The sequence below is a fragment of the Enhydra lutris genome, unplaced genomic scaffold (assembly GCF_002288905.1).
Source record: "Enhydra lutris kenyoni isolate GAN:26980312 unplaced genomic scaffold, ASM228890v2 scaffoldscaffold12, whole genome shotgun sequence".
NCBI classification, from domain to species: Eukaryota; Metazoa; Chordata; class Mammalia; order Carnivora; family Mustelidae; genus Enhydra; species Enhydra lutris.
In genome coordinates, this window is record NW_019154096.1 from 41,218,640 (window position 1) to 41,238,793 (window position 20,154).

The 20,154-nt window shown below is 37.7% G+C and overlaps 1 protein-coding gene across 2 annotated transcripts in view; it reads left to right on the forward strand.

Annotated features, from left to right (window-relative positions):
• Window positions 1-20,154, forward strand: part of LOC111145281 (membrane associated ring-CH-type finger 8) — a 138,095-nt gene that overhangs the window by 96,584 nt on the left and 21,357 nt on the right. For both annotated transcript variants that reach the window (XM_022500112.1, XM_022500113.1), the window contains exon 3: window positions 18,966-19,016. In XM_022500112.1, the coding sequence (XP_022355820.1) occupies window positions 18,966-19,016 (51 nt within the window). The remainder of the gene's footprint in view (window positions 1-18,965; window positions 19,017-20,154) is intronic.

A 20,154-nucleotide genomic window follows, 5' to 3' on the forward strand; every position in this document is an offset into this window, starting at 1 on the left:
AGCCATTGGCAATTGATAGCCTTCACCCCTTTACCTTAAAAGTTCCAACTCTGTAATCACATGGCCCCCCCATCCTTAAGTCACTCATTAACATAACCAAAGACACCCTTACCACTCTCAGCTTAGGAAATTCCAAGGGTTTTGGGAACTGTGAGCGGCAAACTATGGATGAAAACCAAATATATATGAGAAATAGATTGTGGTCATCTGAATGACCAAATATACATTTCTTATAAATCATAAAATCACACATACAAAGTTGTAAAAAAATGTTACAGAGACTTTCATGTACCCTTACCTACTGTCACCCAATGGTAACATCTTACAGAGCTCTAGTGAAATGTCATAATCAGGATGCTGACATTGCTATAGTCAAGATATAGAATATTTCCATCACCACAAGGATCCTTCAGTTGCCCTTTATATCCATACTTACTTCTCTCCTTAACCACTGACAACCGTTAATCTATTCTTTTTTCTATAATTTTGTCAACTAAAGAATGTTATATAAATGGAATCATATTTGTGAACTTTTGAGATTGGCTTTTTAAATTATGTATAATTCTCTTGAGATTTCCTGTCTGCTGCTGAATGGTGTTCCATGGTATCAATATAGCAGAGCGTTCAAGTATTCACCTCTTGAAAGACATTTGTTTGAACTAAGCTGCTGTAAACACCCATGTACAAGGCTTTTTTTTTTTTTTTTTTAAGATTTTATTTATTTGAGAGAGAGAGAGCCTACATGGGCAGGGAGAGGGGGAGAGGGGGAGGGAGAGGGGCAAGCAGAGTTCAGTGGATAGCCTGACTCCCGGGCTCAATCCCATGACCCCGAGATCACGATTAGAACCGAAATCAAGCGTCAGATGCCAACCGACTGAGCCACCCAGGCATCCTCCAGGTACAAGTTTTTATATGAACATATGTTTTCACTTCTCTGGGATAAATGCCCAGAAGAACAATGGCTATTTCATGTGGTATTTGCATGTTTAATTTTTAGAGAAACTTCCAGTGTTTTTCTACAGTAAATATGTTTATATTCCTGCAAGCAATATACACACGATCCAGATTCTCTGTATCCTCTGCCAGAATTTGGTGATGTTACTATTTTCTATTTTAGTCGTTCTGATAGATGTATAGTGATATCTAGTTATGGTTTAATTTCTATTTCCCTAATGGCTAATGATGTTGAACGTGTTTTCCTATGATTATTTGCCATCCGCATATCTCCTTCATTCGAACGTCTTTACATTTCTTTTGCCCATTTTCTAATCAAATTTTTTGTGCTGTTGAATTTTCAGAATTTATATATATTCTAGATACTAGTCTTTAGTTGGATATGTGGTTTTCATGTATTTTCTCTCAGTCTGTAGCTTTTATTTTCATCCTCTTAATGGAGCAAAAGTTTTAAATTTTAGTTTGATTTATCATTTTTTTTTCTTTTCTGCATCATTAATATTTTATTTATTTATTTATTTATTTTTTAAAGACTTTATTTATTTATTTGACAGACAGATCACAGGTAGGCAGGCAGGCAGAAAGAGAGAAGGGAGGAAGCAGGCTCCCCGCTGAGCAGAGAGCCTGGTGTGGGGCTCGATCCCAGGACCCTGAGATCATGACCTGAGCTGAAGGCAGAGGCTTTAACCCCCTGAGCACCCAGGCGCCCCTGCATCAGTCATATTTTAGATACCAAGTGTAAGAACTCTTTACCTAATTGTAAAGATTTGTTTTTGTTTTTTTTCTAGAAGTTTTACAGGTTTTTGTCTTGTTTTGTTGTTTATTGTCTGATGACGCCAGCACAATTTGCTGAAGATTCTTTCTCCAAAGTCAGTTTGGCCCATTGTGTGGATCTGTTTCTGAATTCTCAATCTTGTTCCATTGATCTGTGTGTCTGTTTCTCTGCCAACACCACACAGTTTTACTTACTGTAGCTATTTCATAGGTCTTGAAATCATATAGACTTCTTATTCCCACCTTAATCTTCTTTTATGCAGTTGTTTTAGGTATTCTAATTCTTTTACCTCTCCATATAAATTTTAGAATAGTTTCTCTGTATCTACAAAGTAGTTGCTGGGGGTTTGATAGAAATTGAATTAAAACTGTATATCAGTTTGGGGAAGAGTTGACAACTTTCCTATATTGAGTCTTCTAATCCATGAACACAGTATATCTCTGTTCATTTAGATCTTCTGTATTTCTTTCATCAGTATTTTAGTTTTAGCATTCGAGTCTTGTTTTGTTAGATTTGCACTGTAAATAATAATTTTCCTGTCCTTTTGTTCATTGATATATAGACAAATGCAGTTAAGTTTCTTGTGTTTATTTTGTGCCTTTTACTTTGCTGAACTTACTTATTTTAAGAGTTTTTTGTTGATTAACCAAGGAGATGAAAGATATGTACCCTGAAAATTGTAAAACACTGCTGAAAGAAATCAAAGCAGATATAGGTAAATGTAGACATCCTATGTTCATGTATTAGAAGACTATCTTTTTAATTTTTATTTTTTTATTTTTTATTTTTTTAAAGATTTTATTTATTTATTTGACAGAGAGAGATCACAAGTAGGCAGAGAGGCAGGCAGAGAGAGGAGGAAGCAGGCTCACTGCTGAGCAGAGAGCCCGATGCGGGGCTCGATCCCAGGACCCTGAGATCATGACCTGAGCTGAAGGCAGCGGCTTAACCCACTGAGCCACCCAGGAGCCCCTAATTTTTATTTTTTAAAGATTTTTATTTATTTATTTGACAGAGAGAGAGAGAGAGAGAGATCACAAGTAGGCAGAGAGGCAGGCAGAGAGAGAGGGGAAATAGGCTCCCTGCCAAGCAAAAAGCCTGATGCAGGGCTGGATCCCAGGACCTGACCTGAGCCAAAGACAGAGGCTTAACCCACTGAGCCACCCAGGTGCCCCTGGAAAATTTACTATTGTTAAAAGGTCAGTAGTACCCAAAGTAAAACATTCATCCTAAAATTCATATGTAATCTCAGGGGACCCAAAATAGCAAAATGATATTGTGAAAAAAGGACAGGGTTAGAAGCCTCATACTTCCTGATTTCAGAAGCAACAGTAATAAAAACAGCATGGTATTGGCATAAAGATAGACATTTAGACCAGTGATATAGAGTAGAAAGCCTAGAAATAAACCTTCACATAGATCTCAAATAATTTTTGAGTGCTAAATGATTTAGGAGTGCTAAGATGATCAGTGGGGAAAGGGTCATCTTTTCAACAAGTGGTGCTGGGAAAAACTAAATATCCACATGCTAAAGAATGAAGTGGGATTCTTACACTGCATACAAAAGTTAACTCAAAATGGGTCAAAGTCCTAACTAAACATGAACTATGTAAAACTCTTTTAAGAAGAAAATACAGGAGGAAAACCTTCATGACATTGGATTGGCAAGGATTTATTGACACTAAAAGCACAGGCAGCAACAGTAAAAATAAATACACTGGACTATATCAACATTAAAAACTACATCAACAGAATGAAAAGACAGTCTGTGGATTGGAAAAAGCATTTGCAAATCATATATCTGATGAGGGGTTAATATTCAGAATATATATAGAACTCCCTACAACTCAACAACAGCAAATAACTTAATGTTCCATTTATTTAGGTCTTTGATTTCTTTCAAAAATACTTTGTAGTTTCAGAGTATGAACTTTGCATTTATCCTGTTAGTGTTATTCCTAAATATTTTACCTTTTTTGACAGTATTATAAAAGAGTTTTCCAAATTTTGTTTTTGGGTTGTTCATTTACAGTATATAGAAATGCAAGTTATTTTTGTATATTATTTTCATCCTCAGGATTTTCTGTATACAAGATCATGTCATTTGGGGACAAAGTTACTTTTACTTCTTCCTTTCCAGGCTGGATGTCTTCTTTCTTTCTTTCTCTTCCCTAATTATCCTGCCTAGAATCCTCACTACAATGTTGAATAGAAGATGAAAGAGTGAACAGCTTGTCATGTTCCCAATCTTAGCGTAAAGCCATTCTTTGATCATTAAGTGTGATGTTAACTACTGTGGATTTATTATAGATACACTTTATCAGATACATTCTCCTTTTATTGAGTGTTTTTTATCAGGAAAGGTGTTAGACTTTGTCAAATGTTTATTGTGTATTTTACGCAGTTTTTGATCTTGTGTCTTATGTTGAGTTTTAGCTATTTCAATGCTGCATTCCTAGTATAAATGCTACTTAGTCATAGTGTATATCCTTTTTATCTTTGCTGGATTTGGTTTGCTAGTATTTTGTTGAGAATCCTTGAGTCTGTATTCATAAGGAATATTGGTGTGCAATTTTCTTTTTTTTTTTAAAGATTTTATTTATTTATTTGACAGAGAGAGATCACAAGTAGACAGAGAGGCAGGCAGAGAGAGAGAGAGAGGGAAGCAGGCTTCTTGCTGAGCAGAGAGCCCGATGCAGGACTCAATCCCAGAACCCTGAGATCATGACCTGAGCTGAAGGCAGCGGCTTAACCCACTGAGCCACCCAGGCGCCCCAGTGTGCAATTTTCTGTTCTTGTGATATCTTTGGTCTTTAAAAAAAAAAAAAAAAGTTTATTTATTTATTTGAGAGAACGAGAGAATGAGCAGGGGAGAGGGGGGAGAGGGAGAGAATGCAGAGCCCAATGCAGGGCCTGATTCCAGGGCCCCGGGATAATGACCTTCACTGAAATCAAAAGTTGGCCACTCGACTGCCTGAGCCACCCAGGTGCCCTTATTTGTGGGAAGTTTTTAGAGAACTTATTTAATCTGGTTTATTCAGATTTTTAAAATTTCTTTTATTTTTTTATTTTTTTAAATTTTTATTTTTAAATAGGCCCCATGCCCATTGTGAGGCTTGAACTCCTGACCCTAAGAGCAAGAGTCACACACTGTACCAGGTGAGCCAGCCAGGCGCCCCCAGATTTTTTATTTCTTCTTGAGTCACTTGTGGTAGTTTGGGTCTATCTCTGTAGGAATTTCCTCTTTTTTTTTTTTTTAAGATTTTACTAATTTATTTGAGAGAGAGAGAGAGCACAGAGAAGCAGACTCCCTGCTGAGCTGGGAGCCCGATGTGGGACTCGATCCCTGGACCTGGAGATCTTGCCCTGAGCCAAAGGCAGACGCTTAATGGTCTGAGCCACCCAGGTGGCCCTAGGAATTTCCTCTTTTACTTTTCTATTTTTTTGGTATAAAATTATTCACAGTATTCTTTTATATTCCTTTATATTTCTGTAAGGTTGGTAAGACATGCTCTTTTATTCCTAATTTTAATAATTTGAGTTACATTTCATTTTTCACTTGGTGAAGCTACATAAATTTTTTTAAAATTTATTTTCAGCATAACAGTATTCATTGTTTTTTGCACCACACCCAGTGCTCCATGCAATCCGTGCCCTCTCTAATACCCACCACCTGGTTCCCCGAACCTCCCACCCCCCGCCCCTTCAAACCCCTCAGATTGTTTTTCAGAGTCCATAAATTTTTTGACTTAAAAAGAATCTTGTCTCAAAGAGCCAACTTTTGGTTTTGTTGCTTTTTCTCCATCAATTTTCTAGTCCTTATTAACATCTCCTTGTAATCTTTCCCTTTGTTTTCTAATTTAGGTGTGCTTTGCTCTTTTCTTTCTAGTGTCTTATTGTGGAAGTAATTTATTTGAGCTTATTCTTTATATTTATCAGCACTTAACAGCTGTAAATATTTCTCTAAGCATTGTTTTAGCTGCATTGGATAAGTTTGGTATTTTGTGTTTTCATTTTTATTAATTTCATATTTTGTGTTTTCATTTTTATTAATTTCACATTTTCTAATTTTCCCTGTGAATTCTTTGATCCAGTTGGTTACTTCTGATTTTACTGTTTAATTTCCATATATCTGTGAATCTTACTTTTCTGTTCTTGATACCTAATTTAACTTTGTTGTGAGAAATCATACTTTGTATTATTTCAATTCTTATGAATTTCTTCCGGCTTGTTTTATGGTATACCTTGTAGTCTGTCCTGGAGAATGTTCCATGTACACTTGAGAAGAATGTGTGTTCTGTTGTTGGGTTTAGTGCCCTGTAGAGGTCTGTTAGGTCTATCTGGTTTATAGCACTGTTTAGTTCTTTTTTGTTAGTCGTCTTCTACCTAGTTGTTCTGTCCACTGTTGAATATATGGTAATTGAGGTCTGCCAATATTGTTGAATTGTCTGGTGTTCACTCAGTTCTGTCAGTTTTTGCTCTCTTATGAGCAATTTTTGGGTCTCTTATGAGGTATATATATATTTATAATTGTTACATTTTCATGATGGATTGACTGTCTTATAATAAACATCCCTCTTTATCTTTAGTATAATTTTCTTAATTTTGTTTTGTCTGATACTGGTATAGTCTTTTCAACTTTCTTATGGTTATTGTTTTTGCAATTTTATCTTTTTCCTTCTTTTAACTTTAATCCTATTCGTAATTTTCAGTGTAAAGTGTGTTTTCTGTAGACAGTGTGCCTTCGCATTTTGTGTTTTTGTCCACTTTGATAAACTCATTTTGATTGGATTGTTAATATTTTTTGCTATTAATATGGTTGATTTGTTAGTCATTTCACTTTTTGTTTTTTATATATCTTACATCTTTTTTCTCTATTTCTCCTTTACTGCTTTGTGTTGCATTAAGTGATTAAAGTTATCAACATCATGTCTGCTCCAGGGTTTAATGTATACATTCTTTTAACACACTGTAACTTCAGATTCATCATATTTTTTTTTTAAAGATTTTATTTATTTATTTGGAAGACAGAGATCAGAAGTAGGCGGAGAGGCAGGCAGAGAGAGAGGAGGAAGCAGGCTCCCTGCTGAGCAGAGAACCCGATGCGGGGCTCGATCCCAACACCCTGGGACCATGACCTGAGCCGAAGGCAGAGGCTTCAACCCACTGAGCCACCCAGGTGCCCCCTCACCATATTTTTTTTCAAAAGATTTTATTTATCTATTTGACAGACAGAGATCACAAGTAGGCAGAGAGGCAGGCAGAGAGAGAGGAAGAGGCAGGCTCCCCACTGAGCAGAGAGCCCGATGCGGGGCTCGATCTCAGGACCCTGGGATCATGACCTGAGCCGAAAGCAGAGGCCCTAACCCACTGAGCCACCCAGGCGCCCCCCAGATTCATCATATTAATTTAATTCCATAAGATATAAAATCATGCTTCCTATATACCTCTATTTCTTCTTTCCCTTTCTTGCTTGTTGTTATACATTACACTATATATGTTCCAAACCTAATAATACATTGTTGCAGTTATTAATTTGTCATTTAAATAAGTAAAAGAAAGAGCATTTACAGAGTTTGTTCAAAATTATTTACCATTTCTCGTTCTCATTTATTCCTGTGGATTTGTGTTGCCATCTGGTGATGCTTCCTTTGCCAATACAGTTTTGTACCCACTCATCTCTTTTGTTTGTTATTATCCAGTATGTTAACATTTCTTTTTGTTATAGGTCCAAAAATACAATATATACATGTTTTTGTATAATTAGTTTTACAATCACTTAAGAGATAAAAGGTCAAGAAATATATATGTGTATACTGTCTTTTATTTTTATATAATTAGTTTTTCTGGCATTCTTTTTTTTTTCACATAGTTTCTAATTATTGCTTAGTGTTATTGTTCTCAGCCTGAAGAACTTCTCTCTAAGAGTCCTTTTAAGGTGCCTACTACTGTTGCATTCTCTCATTCTTGATAATTTCTTGATATCTTAATTTCACCTTCATTATTGAAGATACATTTGCTGGAATAATATTCTTGATTAAAATTCTTTTTCTTTCAGTTCTCTATAAATGTGTCTCCCTCTCTCCTCCCCCCAGTCTTGTGTCCTCCGTGGTTTCTGATGAGAAATCAGCTATTAATTGGGGGCGGTTGCTGTATATAATTAGTTATTTTTCCCTTGCTGATTTCAAAGTTTTCTCTTTGTCTTTCAGCATGTTAATTTGTTGTGTTTGGATGTGGGTCCCTTTGCTTTTATCCTGCTACAATTTAATTTAGCTTCTTGGTTGTGGAGAATAATGTTTTTACTAAATTTTAGGAGTTTGCAGCCATTATTTCTTTGAATATTTTTTCTCCTCCTCTCTCTTCTTTCTCCCTTGTACTCAGATTATGGATATATTTGTGTACTTAATCATGTTCCCTATTTCTCTAAGGCTGCATTTAGTTTTCTTTATTCTTTTTGATCTCTATTCTTCAGATGCATAATCTGAGGATCCATCTTCATGTTTACAGATTCTTTCCTCTGCCAGGTCAGATCAGTTCCTCATTTTGCATGTTCACTTTTTATCGTTTCTATTTCTTTATTGCTTTCATCAGTTGGATAAGATACTGGCACCATATCTTCCTTTGCCTCTTTAAGTATGGTTTCATTTAGTTCTGTGAACGTATTTATCATAGTTACTTTGAAGCCTTTGTATACTAAAGACAATTTGTGGGCTCTCTGAAGGGCCTTTTCTGTTACCTCCCTTTTTTCTCATTTGGGTCATGCTTTCCTCTTTCTCTGCATATCTTGTAATTTTTGTACTCAATGCTGTATATTTTAGATAATACTTTTTAGCATCTTTGAATTAAAATTCTTTTACCTCCCTCCACCTCCTATGGGTTGTTCTTTATTTAGTAACTTGGCTGGATTTTACAGCAAAATCTGTTTTCCTCACAATATGTAGTCTCTGATTTTGCTTCTCAGAGGGGTAAGCCTTGGGCGTGTGCTCTCTCAAGTTGGGATGACTGTTGAGAGCGGTGGTTTTTGATTGATTGTCTCCCTGACCTCTTATGCTTTCTTGTCTCTGTTGATTTCACACTCAGTTTTTAGTTCCATTAACTGCTGGCTGATCGCACTGCTATTTTGGATAATTCCCTGGGGCATTGTTCACGTCTGATCCATGTAAATGCAGATTCCTTTGCTATAGCTGTTTTTGACGGCAGTATTTGAGGTTTCTTCCTGGAGGACCTTCTTAGTTGTCTCTATCCCTGGTTTTCTGTGGTACACTTTTATGGTTTTTCTTGTTGCTTTCTTAGAGCTACCAGCCACCTAAAATGCCATCATGTTTGTCAGTAGCATTAGGCTGGAATTTCTACTTTTTCTATTCCAGTTAATGTTTGTTTCCTTGGAGATAGCTTATGAACTCTCTGTTCTTTTGGCCTGCCTTTCCACCTTTTCAAAGTCTAAGCTTGTGCTTTAGAGCTGGGAGTAGGTGTAGTAGCCCACATCTTTTGGAGTGACATACCTGCTTTATGCAGGGCAGTAGTGTGTCTTTCTTGGCTTGCCTCTCTTGGTGTGCAACTTCCACCTATCAGTCCTTGGCGTTGAACAAAGGGGCTGCATTATACCCAGTTCGCCATGCGAAGTAGAAGGTTCTTCTCTGGTAGTGAACACTGTATGGAAAGGAGCCCAGACCTACTTCTAAATCACTTTTGCTTGGAACATGGCTTCCAGAGCATAGAGTTGGTAGAGTAGAATGTGTCATGCTTGGAGCCTGCCCCTCTCGAGATGCTTTTCTGTTCTTTTGGGAGCTGGGTGGAAAGGTCGGTATTTTTTCTTGGCTGCACCCTTCCAGAGTGGAGCTTCTAGCCTGAGGATGGACTGGGTTATGCTTCAAATACCACAGATTCCTACTGTTCATACCAAAGTGTAGTCAGTTTTCTTGAATAAATGTTTCTCTATTTGCCACATGCCCTTAGGGTAGTTTCTGATATCTTAGGAATTAAGGGTGCCATTTTACTTTTTATTTTCTGTTTGTTCTCTCCCTCTCTCCCCATCTCTCTTTCTTCCTTCTCTTTTTCTTACCATCATGTGGGCTACTTGAACCCTTTTAAGAATTTCTTTTTGTTTTATGTGTGGTGTTAATGAGTGTATCTCTTTATCTCTTTGAGTGTTTATCTTTGGAAGTTTGATATATTTCTTGTATCTTATGTCTCTTTAACTTTGGGAACATTTTGAAGACAATTATAATACTTTGATTCATTTTCTGCTCATTTTAATATGTATGCCACTCTTTTTTTTTTTTTTGTAAAGATTTTATTTATTTGACAGAGAGAGAGAGATCACAAGTAGGCAGAGAGGCAGGCAGAGAGAGAGGAGGAAGCAGGCTCAGTGCTGAGCAGAGAGCCCGATGCGGGGCTTGATCCCAGGACCCTGAGATCATGACCTGAGCAAAGGCAGAGGCTTAACCCACTGAGCCACCCAGGCGCCCCTATGTATGCCACTCTTAATTGACTATTCTCCATTTAGATTATGTGTTTTATTCCATTTTTGCATATCTGGTATAAATCATTTCCATTGAATACCAAAGTGCATTGTTTGACTCAGAGTAAAGCACGCCTGTAATTGAGCTGCTAAGTTAACTAGTCAGTTTTAGTGGAATACAATTCTTTCTTTAAAATATTTTATTTATTTATTTGACAGACAAGTAGGCAGAGACGCAGGCAGAGACAGAGAGAGGAGGAAGCAGGCTCCCCGCTGAGCAGAGAGCCTGATGCGGGGCTCGATCCCAGGACCCTGGGATCATGACCTGAGCCGAAGGCAGAGGCTTTACCCCCCTGAACCACCCAGATGCCCCAGAATATAATTTTTACTTGAAAGAATTACTGGCAGTCAAACTCTAGCTTATTCTGACTTGGATATTTGGTAGACATTTTCTCTAAATTGAATGAATGAGCCAATCTTTAAAGTAGCAGTTTTTGTTGCAAAAAAAAAATTTGAAGTCTCTATGCAAAAATTAGGATTTTGGAAAACTTTTATCCACCACTGTGAGCTTGATAACTTTTCTTTCTTTCTTTCTTTTTTTTTTTTTAGATAGCTTTTCTATAATTATGGTCATATTAACAAGTGTGATTTTTTTCATTTTGCATTATGGAATGTGTCAGTCTTGGATGATTTGCATAACCCAGTGAACCAGTAATTTCTAAATGACCAATTTAGTGTGATATTATAAAGTCATGCATGATTAAGAAGGATCAATTCAAAGTAGAAGATGGACCAGTTGATTTTAATGGAGTATTAAAAATTTACTAATACCATTTCAGAGTGTACATCACCCCTAATTACTTGTTGAGTTTTTGTGTAGTACAAAGAATATCGTTATCTCAAATGGCTGTTAAATACACACTCCTTTTATAAATACGTAACTGTAGAAGGCTAAATTTTCTTCATTTATTTCAGACAGAACAGCAGAGGAGATTGAATGTACAAACAGATATGAGAATTCAGTGATCTTCTATTAACTGAACAATAACAAGATTTACAAAAATATAAAACTATGTTACTCTGCTCACTTAATTTTTTTCAGAAAAATAGTTGTTTTTCATAGAAATGTTATTTATATTAACTGGGTTTATTCTAATTGAATTAAGAGATTCATATTTTAAAAATTGTTTTAATTTCTAATATGGCAAATATCAATATATATAATCCACATAAACAGGAGGTTTGGGGAGTCCTCAGTAATATACTTGTAAAGGTGTCCTGAGACAAAAGTTGGAGACCTTTGTGTATACTTTTTCTCCTCGTGGTTTCAAGGTGACTACACCTCCTGGCATGACATCTTTATTCCAGGGTGACTCAGGAAAGAAGGAATGCTGAAGAAAGGAACAGTGGCTGTAGCAGAATGTTCTTCCAGAAAACCTCAAGTTTAATGTGTTTGGGGAGAACTTTCTCACATATTTACTTACAATTGCAAAATAGAGTGAGAAAGTGAGAACTTTTACTTGGGCCCATTGCTGCTCAGAACAAATTTGTTCTATGTAGGGATGGAGATTGGGTAGATACATAGCAATATCTGTTACACAGATTTTTGTTTGTTTGTTTTGGTTTTTTGCTTGTTTGCTTGTTTTTTGGGGTGGGTGTGTGTGTGTGTGTGTGTGTGTGTGTGTGTTTAAATGACTGTTCCTGGGGCGCCTGGGTGGCTCAGTGGGTTAAAGCCTCTGCCTTCAGCTCAGGTCATGATCCCAGGGTCCTGAGATCAAGCCCCACATCAGGCTCTCTGCTCAGCAGGGAGCCTGCTTCCCTCCGCCCCAACCTCTGTCAAATAAATAAAATCTTTTAAAAAAAAAAAATGACTGTTCCTGGTCAGAGTTTCAGGGAGACTCCCACATGAAGTTTTATTGTTTGACTCCTTTATACAAAATCCTCAAAACTTGCTTAGGCATCTCACCTCATTGTCTTCTAGTTAATTCTTGGCTTCTACTTCCCAGGGTGTGTTTGGTCTCTTTGGGCTCTGCATCTCAGTTCTACCCTCAAGGTACATTCTCTTGGAGCCACACATGGACTTGCAAAACACCACTGACTGGACTGAGTAAATTGTGAAATGTCCCTTATTCTTCAACAGAGCTTCTCTTTATCTTTGTGATTTGGTAACTTCTTAACATTAATAAGACTTTTCTTTCTCACACCCTCAGACTCAGTCTTTCCCAGTATATGTATCAGTCTGTTTCCTGATTGATTTATTTGTATTAACTCAGTTGTGAGCTCACTACCATCTTTTATGCAGAAATTTACTTTTACAGTAGTCATGACTTGCTCTTTAAAATATGAGTCATATTCAGTTATACCTCAATTAAAAAAATGAATCATAGCCTTTATGGATTATTCTCGCCCAGGATTTGGAATGAAACTTGATTTTTTTTTAAAAGATTTTATTTATTTATTTGAGAGAGAATGAGTGAGAGAGAGCATGAGAGAGGAGAAGGTCAGAGGGAGAAGCAGACTCCCTAAGGAGCTGGGAGCCCGATGCGGGACTCGATCCTGGAAGTCCGGGATCATGACCTGAGCCGAAGGCAGTCGCTCAACCAACTGAGCGACCCAGGCGCCCCGAAACTTGAATCTTAAAGTATAGTCTGGGGACCAGCAGCATGGGAGTCACCTGGGAGCTTACTAGAAATGCAGAATTTCAACCCACCTCAGACCTAACAAATCACAGTCTGCATTTTATGAAGGTCCTTAAATGATTGAAGTGCACAAAGTTTCAGAAGCACTGGTCTGAGGGAGACAACAAATGAGAAGAGGGCGTGGAACTGTGTTCTGAGGAGCTCCTCTTTTTAAAAATGTAGACAGAAGCCCACCAAAGGCACATGGAGGTGAGACCAAGCCAGGGGAGCTTGTGCTATCCCAGTGTGGCATCTCCTGGTACTGTCTCCAAGAAAAGAAAGTAACAGCTTTTGCTACCAGCAGTGAGGCTTTTATCTCACCCAGGATTATAAGATGGTGGACTCAGTAAGCAGTGACTAAGTATATTAAAGATTTATGAAAATGATTTGCTAAGGTTTGTATCACTTGGGCATTGGAACTTAATTTTGGCTTGAACTGGAATGGAACTCTTTTTCTCTTCAGAATGCCTAATTCCAGTTCTTGACCTTGATCTTTGGTAACCTGTCCTTTTCATTCAGAAACATGCGGGTGTGACTGTAGGAAAGAATGGTGTCACCCACTGTATCCTGATATAATTCATGTTTGTGCTTTTTTAATGTTTTAAAAAATTTTTTTTATTCATTTGATTCCCTGGTTATATATTTCTCATTGAAACACTATTTCAAAGAAGTTCTGTGGTTAACATCGTCATTAGAATAAGCTTAGAAGTGAGATTTATTTTTGTCCATGTTTTGTGCCTAATACATTTGTTTGCATGTGTTAGTCAAATAGTAAATACGTATGGAATGAGTGAGTCACTGGTTTGAATGAATCCTGGGATTTGCTTCCTGAAAAATAGGTCTGGTTATGGTCCTGAACTTCTTAGATTTTTTTCAGTAAGTCTGAATAAATGTAGTAATATTTAAGGGAAAAAAATGGTCTTTTGGAACTGAATTATTAATTTCCTGCCAAGTGGAAGAAACAATTCTAAATGTTGACAGGTTTCAGGCTTTAAAGCATCTGTATGTTCTGGGGCTAGATAATTCATTTGATTTACCAAAGTAAAATACTGACTTGTTCTAAGAAGGAAAACAGGATACAGGCTTACATCATTAAATTTATTTCTCAAGTTCATAAGGTAAAGAGCATCTCAGTCTGGATTTATAATGTTACCTAGCTTAACACCTAGGCCTCTCCCCACCCCAGTAACCCTTCTCTGTGGAATAATAAATGTCAAAAAAAAAAAAGTCAAGGATAGAAATTACTGCTTCTTTTAGTACCTCAGAACTTATTTGTAGATTTCCAGGTGGTGTTAAACTGGCTGTTTCCTTTAAGGTAGTGGGTAATGTCATAGTGGTTATAATGATTTTCTGTACAGATATTCCAGGGCATATGGAATCTTTGTTTTAATTTAGTAAGCTAACTTAAAATTTAGTGGTAAATTGCTGGTAGATGAACCTTAAAGCTTGGATTCACAGCAGTGCCCTGTGTTTGTCCATAGTACATTCTTAACTCATGAATGACACTTGAATGGTTACAGATTTACCTGTGCTTTGGACAGAGAGACTCTCTACTCCCAATGAGTGAATGCATGAATAAGATGAATGAATGAAATTTGATTCTTCTGGTCTTCTGGTCTGCTGACATTGTCAATACTTTGAGCATACTTTATAATTTTGTTCTTTTCCTAAAGCTAATTGACTAGCTTAAAACCAAGAACCAGTCCAATGATGCAAAAACATTTACTAGCAGTGTGTATATTGTATTATACTTAAAAGAGATTTGAACTTCTCTTTTCACTCAGATTTATAAAATAAGAGAATATAATGAAAATACTCAAAAAAAATTGCACAGACACATTGCTGTAAAGACAATATTGTTGAAACAAGTGCCAGCTGGCAGGCCACTTGGGAGCTCTTGAAATGTTTCTTCACTAACATTAAAGGGGTGTTGAGTATTCAAAAGCCAACTGTACCAAAGTCAAGGCAGTATGTCATTTAGTGGGTTTTGGGGAAGGGGAAAGTTAAAATTTTCTTGATTGCTAGTTCTCTTTAAGGAGAAGCTTGGTGGAATGGAATCAACTCTTCTCAAAGCAGTTTTAAAATGATCCAGTAGCTCCTTTGTACTTTTGACCAAAGGAATTTTACCTGCTAATTACATCTCAACCTTCTCTGGTCTTCCCCATGATTATTGCAAAGCATGTGAGATGAAAAGAGAATATGACAATCTTAAAAATACAAGATGATCTTTTTCCATAGGTAGTAGTTTCTGTTTTTGTTTTTTTACTCATTTGGGTTTAGAATAAGAATATTAGATTCAGGGAGAGTTACTTTCTTATTTTTAGAAAATCAGATTTACAAATTTGAACATTCATTAATTTTTTTTTTTTAAAGAAAGTTATAGTGTGGAAGATTCTTGTATTATTTGCTGGTGCTGCCATAACAAAATCATGAGGCTGTGGGTACTTAAGCAACAGGAAATAATTTTCTTACAGTTCTAGAGGCTAGACTTCTAAGATTAAGATGTCAGCAGGTTTGGTTTCATTTGAGGACTCTTTCTTTGGCTTGCAGATAGCTTCCCCTGCCTTCTCCCTGTGTCTTCACATGATATTATTTGCTCTGTGTGTACCTATGTCTTAAGTTCATCTTCTTATAAGAACACTATTCATATTGGGTCAAGTCCCACCCCAATGACCTCATTTAAACATAATTACTTCTTTAAAGACCCTATCTCCAAATATAGTCACATTCTGAGTACTAGGGGCTAGAACTTAACATACAAATTTGGGAGGACACAATGCAGTCCATAGCAATTATATATCAGGGAGGTCACTTTCAAAGTAGAAAGATGATAAGATAGGAAGTTATTCAAGAATTTCAAGTGAAAAATGAAGAGAACCTAAACCTAAGGCATTGATAGTAGAAATGTAAATGAGATTGGAGATTAGCATGATAAATGGTTCTTCACCCCCTTACTTTCAATCTGTAGGTGTCTTTGGGTCAAGAAAGAGTCATTTGTAAGCAGCATATCCATGGGTCTTATTTTTTTATCCATTCGGTTACCATGTGTCTTTTGATTGGAGTATTTAGTTCATTGACATTCAATGTATTTATTGATAGATATGAATTTAGTGCCAATGTATAACCTGTAAAGTCACTGTTTCTGTAGATTGTCTTCATTCCTTTCTATGTTGCTTTTGGTCTGTCTTTCCTGCTCAGAGGGTCTCCTTTAATATTTCTTGCAAAGCTGGTTTAGTGTTCATGAACTCCTTCAGTTTTTGCTTGTTTTGGAAACTCTTTATCTCTCCTTCTAGTCTGAATGACAGGGTTGCTGGATAAAGTATTCTTGGTTGTGTATTTTTCCCATTTAACATGTTGAATATATCATGCCACTTTCTTCTGGCCTGTCAAATTTCTGTGGACAGATATGCTGCTAACCTTATATATCTGCCCTTGTTGATTAAGGACTTTTTGTTCCAAGCTGCTTTCAGATTTCTCTTTACTTTTGTATTTTGCAAGTTTCACTCTGATCTGTCTTGGTGTTGAACTGTTTTCGTTGAATTTGAGAGGAGTTCTCTCTGCCTTTTAGATTTGAATCCTTGTTTCCTTCCCCATATTAGGGAAGTTCTCCACTATAATTTGTACAAATAAGCCTGCTGCTCTGTTTTCTCATTCTTCTAGGACTCTTATGATATGGATATGGTTGTGCTTTATGGAATCACTGAGTTCCCTGAGTCTTATTTGTGACCTAATTGTTTTCTCCCCTCCTCTTTTCAGTTTCATTGTTTTCCATAATTTTATCCTCTATATCACCTATTTTTCCTCTGCTTCTTCCTCATTGTGATTACATCCAGTTGGTTTTGCATCTCAGTTACAGCATTTTTTATTTCGGCCTAACTAGTTTTTAGGTCTTTTATCTCTGTAGAATCAGGGTTTCTCTGGTATCTTCAATGCTTTTTTCAAGCCCAGCTAGTATTCATATGACTGTTGTTCTAAATTCTTGTTCAGACATACTGCTTATATCTGTTTTGAACAAATCCCTGGCTGTGATTTCTTCTTGATCTTTCTTTTGAGGAAAATTTCTGTTTTGTCATTTTGTCCAGGTTTCTTTTGCGTGTTATAAAATCTTGTTCTGTTTTCTGCTCCTGAGAGTAATGCTATATTAAGAAGCGGGTCATACACTGTCCATGGCCTGGTGCTTCAGGAAGTATTTCTGGTGTATGCTGTGTGCACTCCGCTGTGGTGTTTTGGCTACTCTTTCCTGCAGGTCAGTCCTCTGCAGAGTCCCTCCTTGCTTTCAGTGGGGAGGATTTGGACCTTTAACTAAGCGTGCTTTGATTTGTTTGTTAAAATAAGCCTGGAAAAGAAAAAAGAGAAAGCCTGATCCAAGACAAAAGGAAAACAAACAAAAATGCCAGCAGACAGACAAAAAAAACTGTAAGTCTGATTCCAAAGAAAAACAAAGAAAAAATAAAGTCTGATCCAAAAAATGAGGAAAGGAAACAAAAAACTGTAAGCTTGATTCTAATGAAAAAAGAAAATGCTTGGTCCTATTTCCACCAGAACTGAAGCCAACGCTTTGGAGCATGGTATGATCAGTAGCCTTGGTACCTGCAGGGGGCCTGTATGGTCCTTGGTCGGAGAGGCCCACTACACTGGTGGCTCACAAGTCAGACCTTCCCTACTAAAGATGCCCTTGCCAGCCCTGGGGGGTGGTGTTTGGTTTAAGTGGCTCCAGCCTCTTCTGGGGGTGTTGTGTTGCTTGCTTGCTCACTAAAGTCTGACCGAGCTTGTGGGTGGGGGTAGGGAGTAGAGATTCAAGATTGAGAGACATTAAACAGGAAGATTTTTTTTTTTTTGATTGTGCAGTTTTTCTTTCTTTTTTTTAACTTACTAACATATAATGTATTATTTGCTTCAGGGGTACAGGTCTGTGAATCATCAGTCTTACACAATTCATAGCACTCACCATAGTGCATACCCTCCCCAGTGTCCATAACCCAGCCACCCTATCACTCCCCCCAACCCCCAAGCAATCCTCAGTTTGTTTCCTGAGATTATGAGTCTCTTATGGTTTGTATCCCTCTCTGAGTTCATCTTGTATCATTTTTCCTCCTTTCACCTATGATCCTCTGTCTTGTTTCTCAAATTCCTCCCATCAGTGAGATCATATGGTAATTGTCTTTCTCTGATAAACTTATTTTGCTTAGCATAATAGCATCTAGTTCCGTTGTTGCAAATGGCAAGATTTTTTTTTGATGGCTGCATAATATTTGTGTGTGTTGTGTGTGTGTGTGTGTGTGTGTGTATACCACATCTTCTTTTTTCATTCATCTGTTGATGGACATCTAGGCTCTTTCCATAGTTCGGCTATTGTGGACATTGCTGCTATAAACATTTGGGTGCACGTGCCCCTTTGGATCACTACATTTGTATCTTTAGGGTAAATACCCAGTGGTGCAATTGCTGGATAATAGGGTAGCTCTATTTTCAACTTCTGGAGGAACCTCCATGCTGTTTTCCAAGTGGCTGCACCAGCTTGACTTCCACCAACAGTGTAGGAGGATTCCCCTTTCTCTGCATCCTTGCCAACACCTTAAACAGGAAGATTTTGATACAAGACTTTGTTACTAAAGGTGGAGGAGTCTATCATGACTCTCAGATTTCTCTAATCCAGGAGGAGAAACAGGCTTAAGGGAACAGATGTGAGGTGTGGGATGTCCCTGTTGAGTACCCACCACTTGGACAGCCAAATGACCTGGGTGGGGTCAGTTATCCCACTTTCTTCCTGATCCTACAGTGGCTGCTCACAGCATTGGCAACATCAGGTAAAACTCAAACTGCAGTTTCTTGCCTCTGAACCTCCATTTGAATGTGTCTTAAGACACGTATAACTCTTTTATTTTTAGTTAATTCTAAATTCCTGTTCTTAAGTTCCTTTAAGGCAAGGACTACTGTTTCATTCATTTTTGCTAGTACATAATAGTTTGTGCTTAGCACATTTAGTTGAGGAAATGATTGTCAGGAGGATTGTTAGGAGTAAATTACTTATTCTCTGCACATTTTAATTACCTGTTTCATTTTCTTGATGCTTAACACCTGTTTCATTTTCTTGCAGAATGAGAAGACTTTGGGACATTCCATGAGTCATTCAAGTAACATTTCTAAGGTAGAGTGCCAATGAAATATGTTATTTTTGTAGTTTGGAGTTTGGTCTTTTCTATCTTGCAGGTGTTTGCACTCTTTACTTTTCAGTGTGCAAAGTTATTGACACATTTCTTTAATCTTCTTTAGGACCATACAGTGAGGTATATGGCTGTTACTTTTTTCTAGCGAGGCAGTTCCAAATGTGTGTTGAAATTAGTGACTAATAGGAGAAAACCCTGTATTTCTTCCAGTGGAAGTCATTTACTCTCAGGTTAAAAAAGATCTCAGAGAGTCACCAGAGAATCTGTCCCCTCAGGAGTGCTTTTGACTGACAGTAACAAAAAGGCAACTCTGGTGCCCTCAGTAATTATGGGTTTATGTGGTCCTGATGACGAAGTGTGTTTGGAGGTAGGTGGGTCAAGGCTGATGCAGTTGCTCCCAGGTATTGTCAGGGACCCGGGCACTTTCTGTCCTCTCTGTGCCACTTTCCTTAGCACATTTTCATCCTCCTGCTTTAATACCTCATTTTCTCAAGATGGGAGTTGGACCTCCAGGTATCATGGCCGTGGCCTTGGCAGGACTAAGAAGAATGATGAATGATGGAGGGGTTTGTCAGCTGAGAGCAACCGTTTTCAGCAGGAAGGCCAGAAGCTTTCCCAGACGCCCCACCCAGCTGCCTGACTTCTGCTTACATTTCACTGGCCAGAACTGGATCACAGCTGCCTGTCGCTGAAGTGGCTAGGAAAATTGGCCATCCGAAAGCACCTGACACACCCATGTGTAGTCACTCGACTAGCCTGTCAGGAGCATATTAGCTGCTATGGGTGACCCAGGAGCCAGCAGAAAAACTTATTTGTAGGCACTGCTCAGTTCCCAGCCCAGACACAGGCTCTGGCCGATGTCATCCATGCAGTGTGTCTGTGTAGGTTCCTTGCAGAGATGGGCCTTCTCCTCATGTTTGTGTCGTCGGCCAGACACCGACACAGATCCTGACGGGAAGGTCTGAACAGTGTGATGAAACCTGACCTGCTGTGTTGGACCTCCTGAGTACTCAGAAATAAATAGCCATGTTATATGCCATTTTAATTTAAAAACTATACAGATACTTTCATTTGTAGCACCCTATTTTTTTTTTTTTTAACTGAGAAGTAAAATCTAGC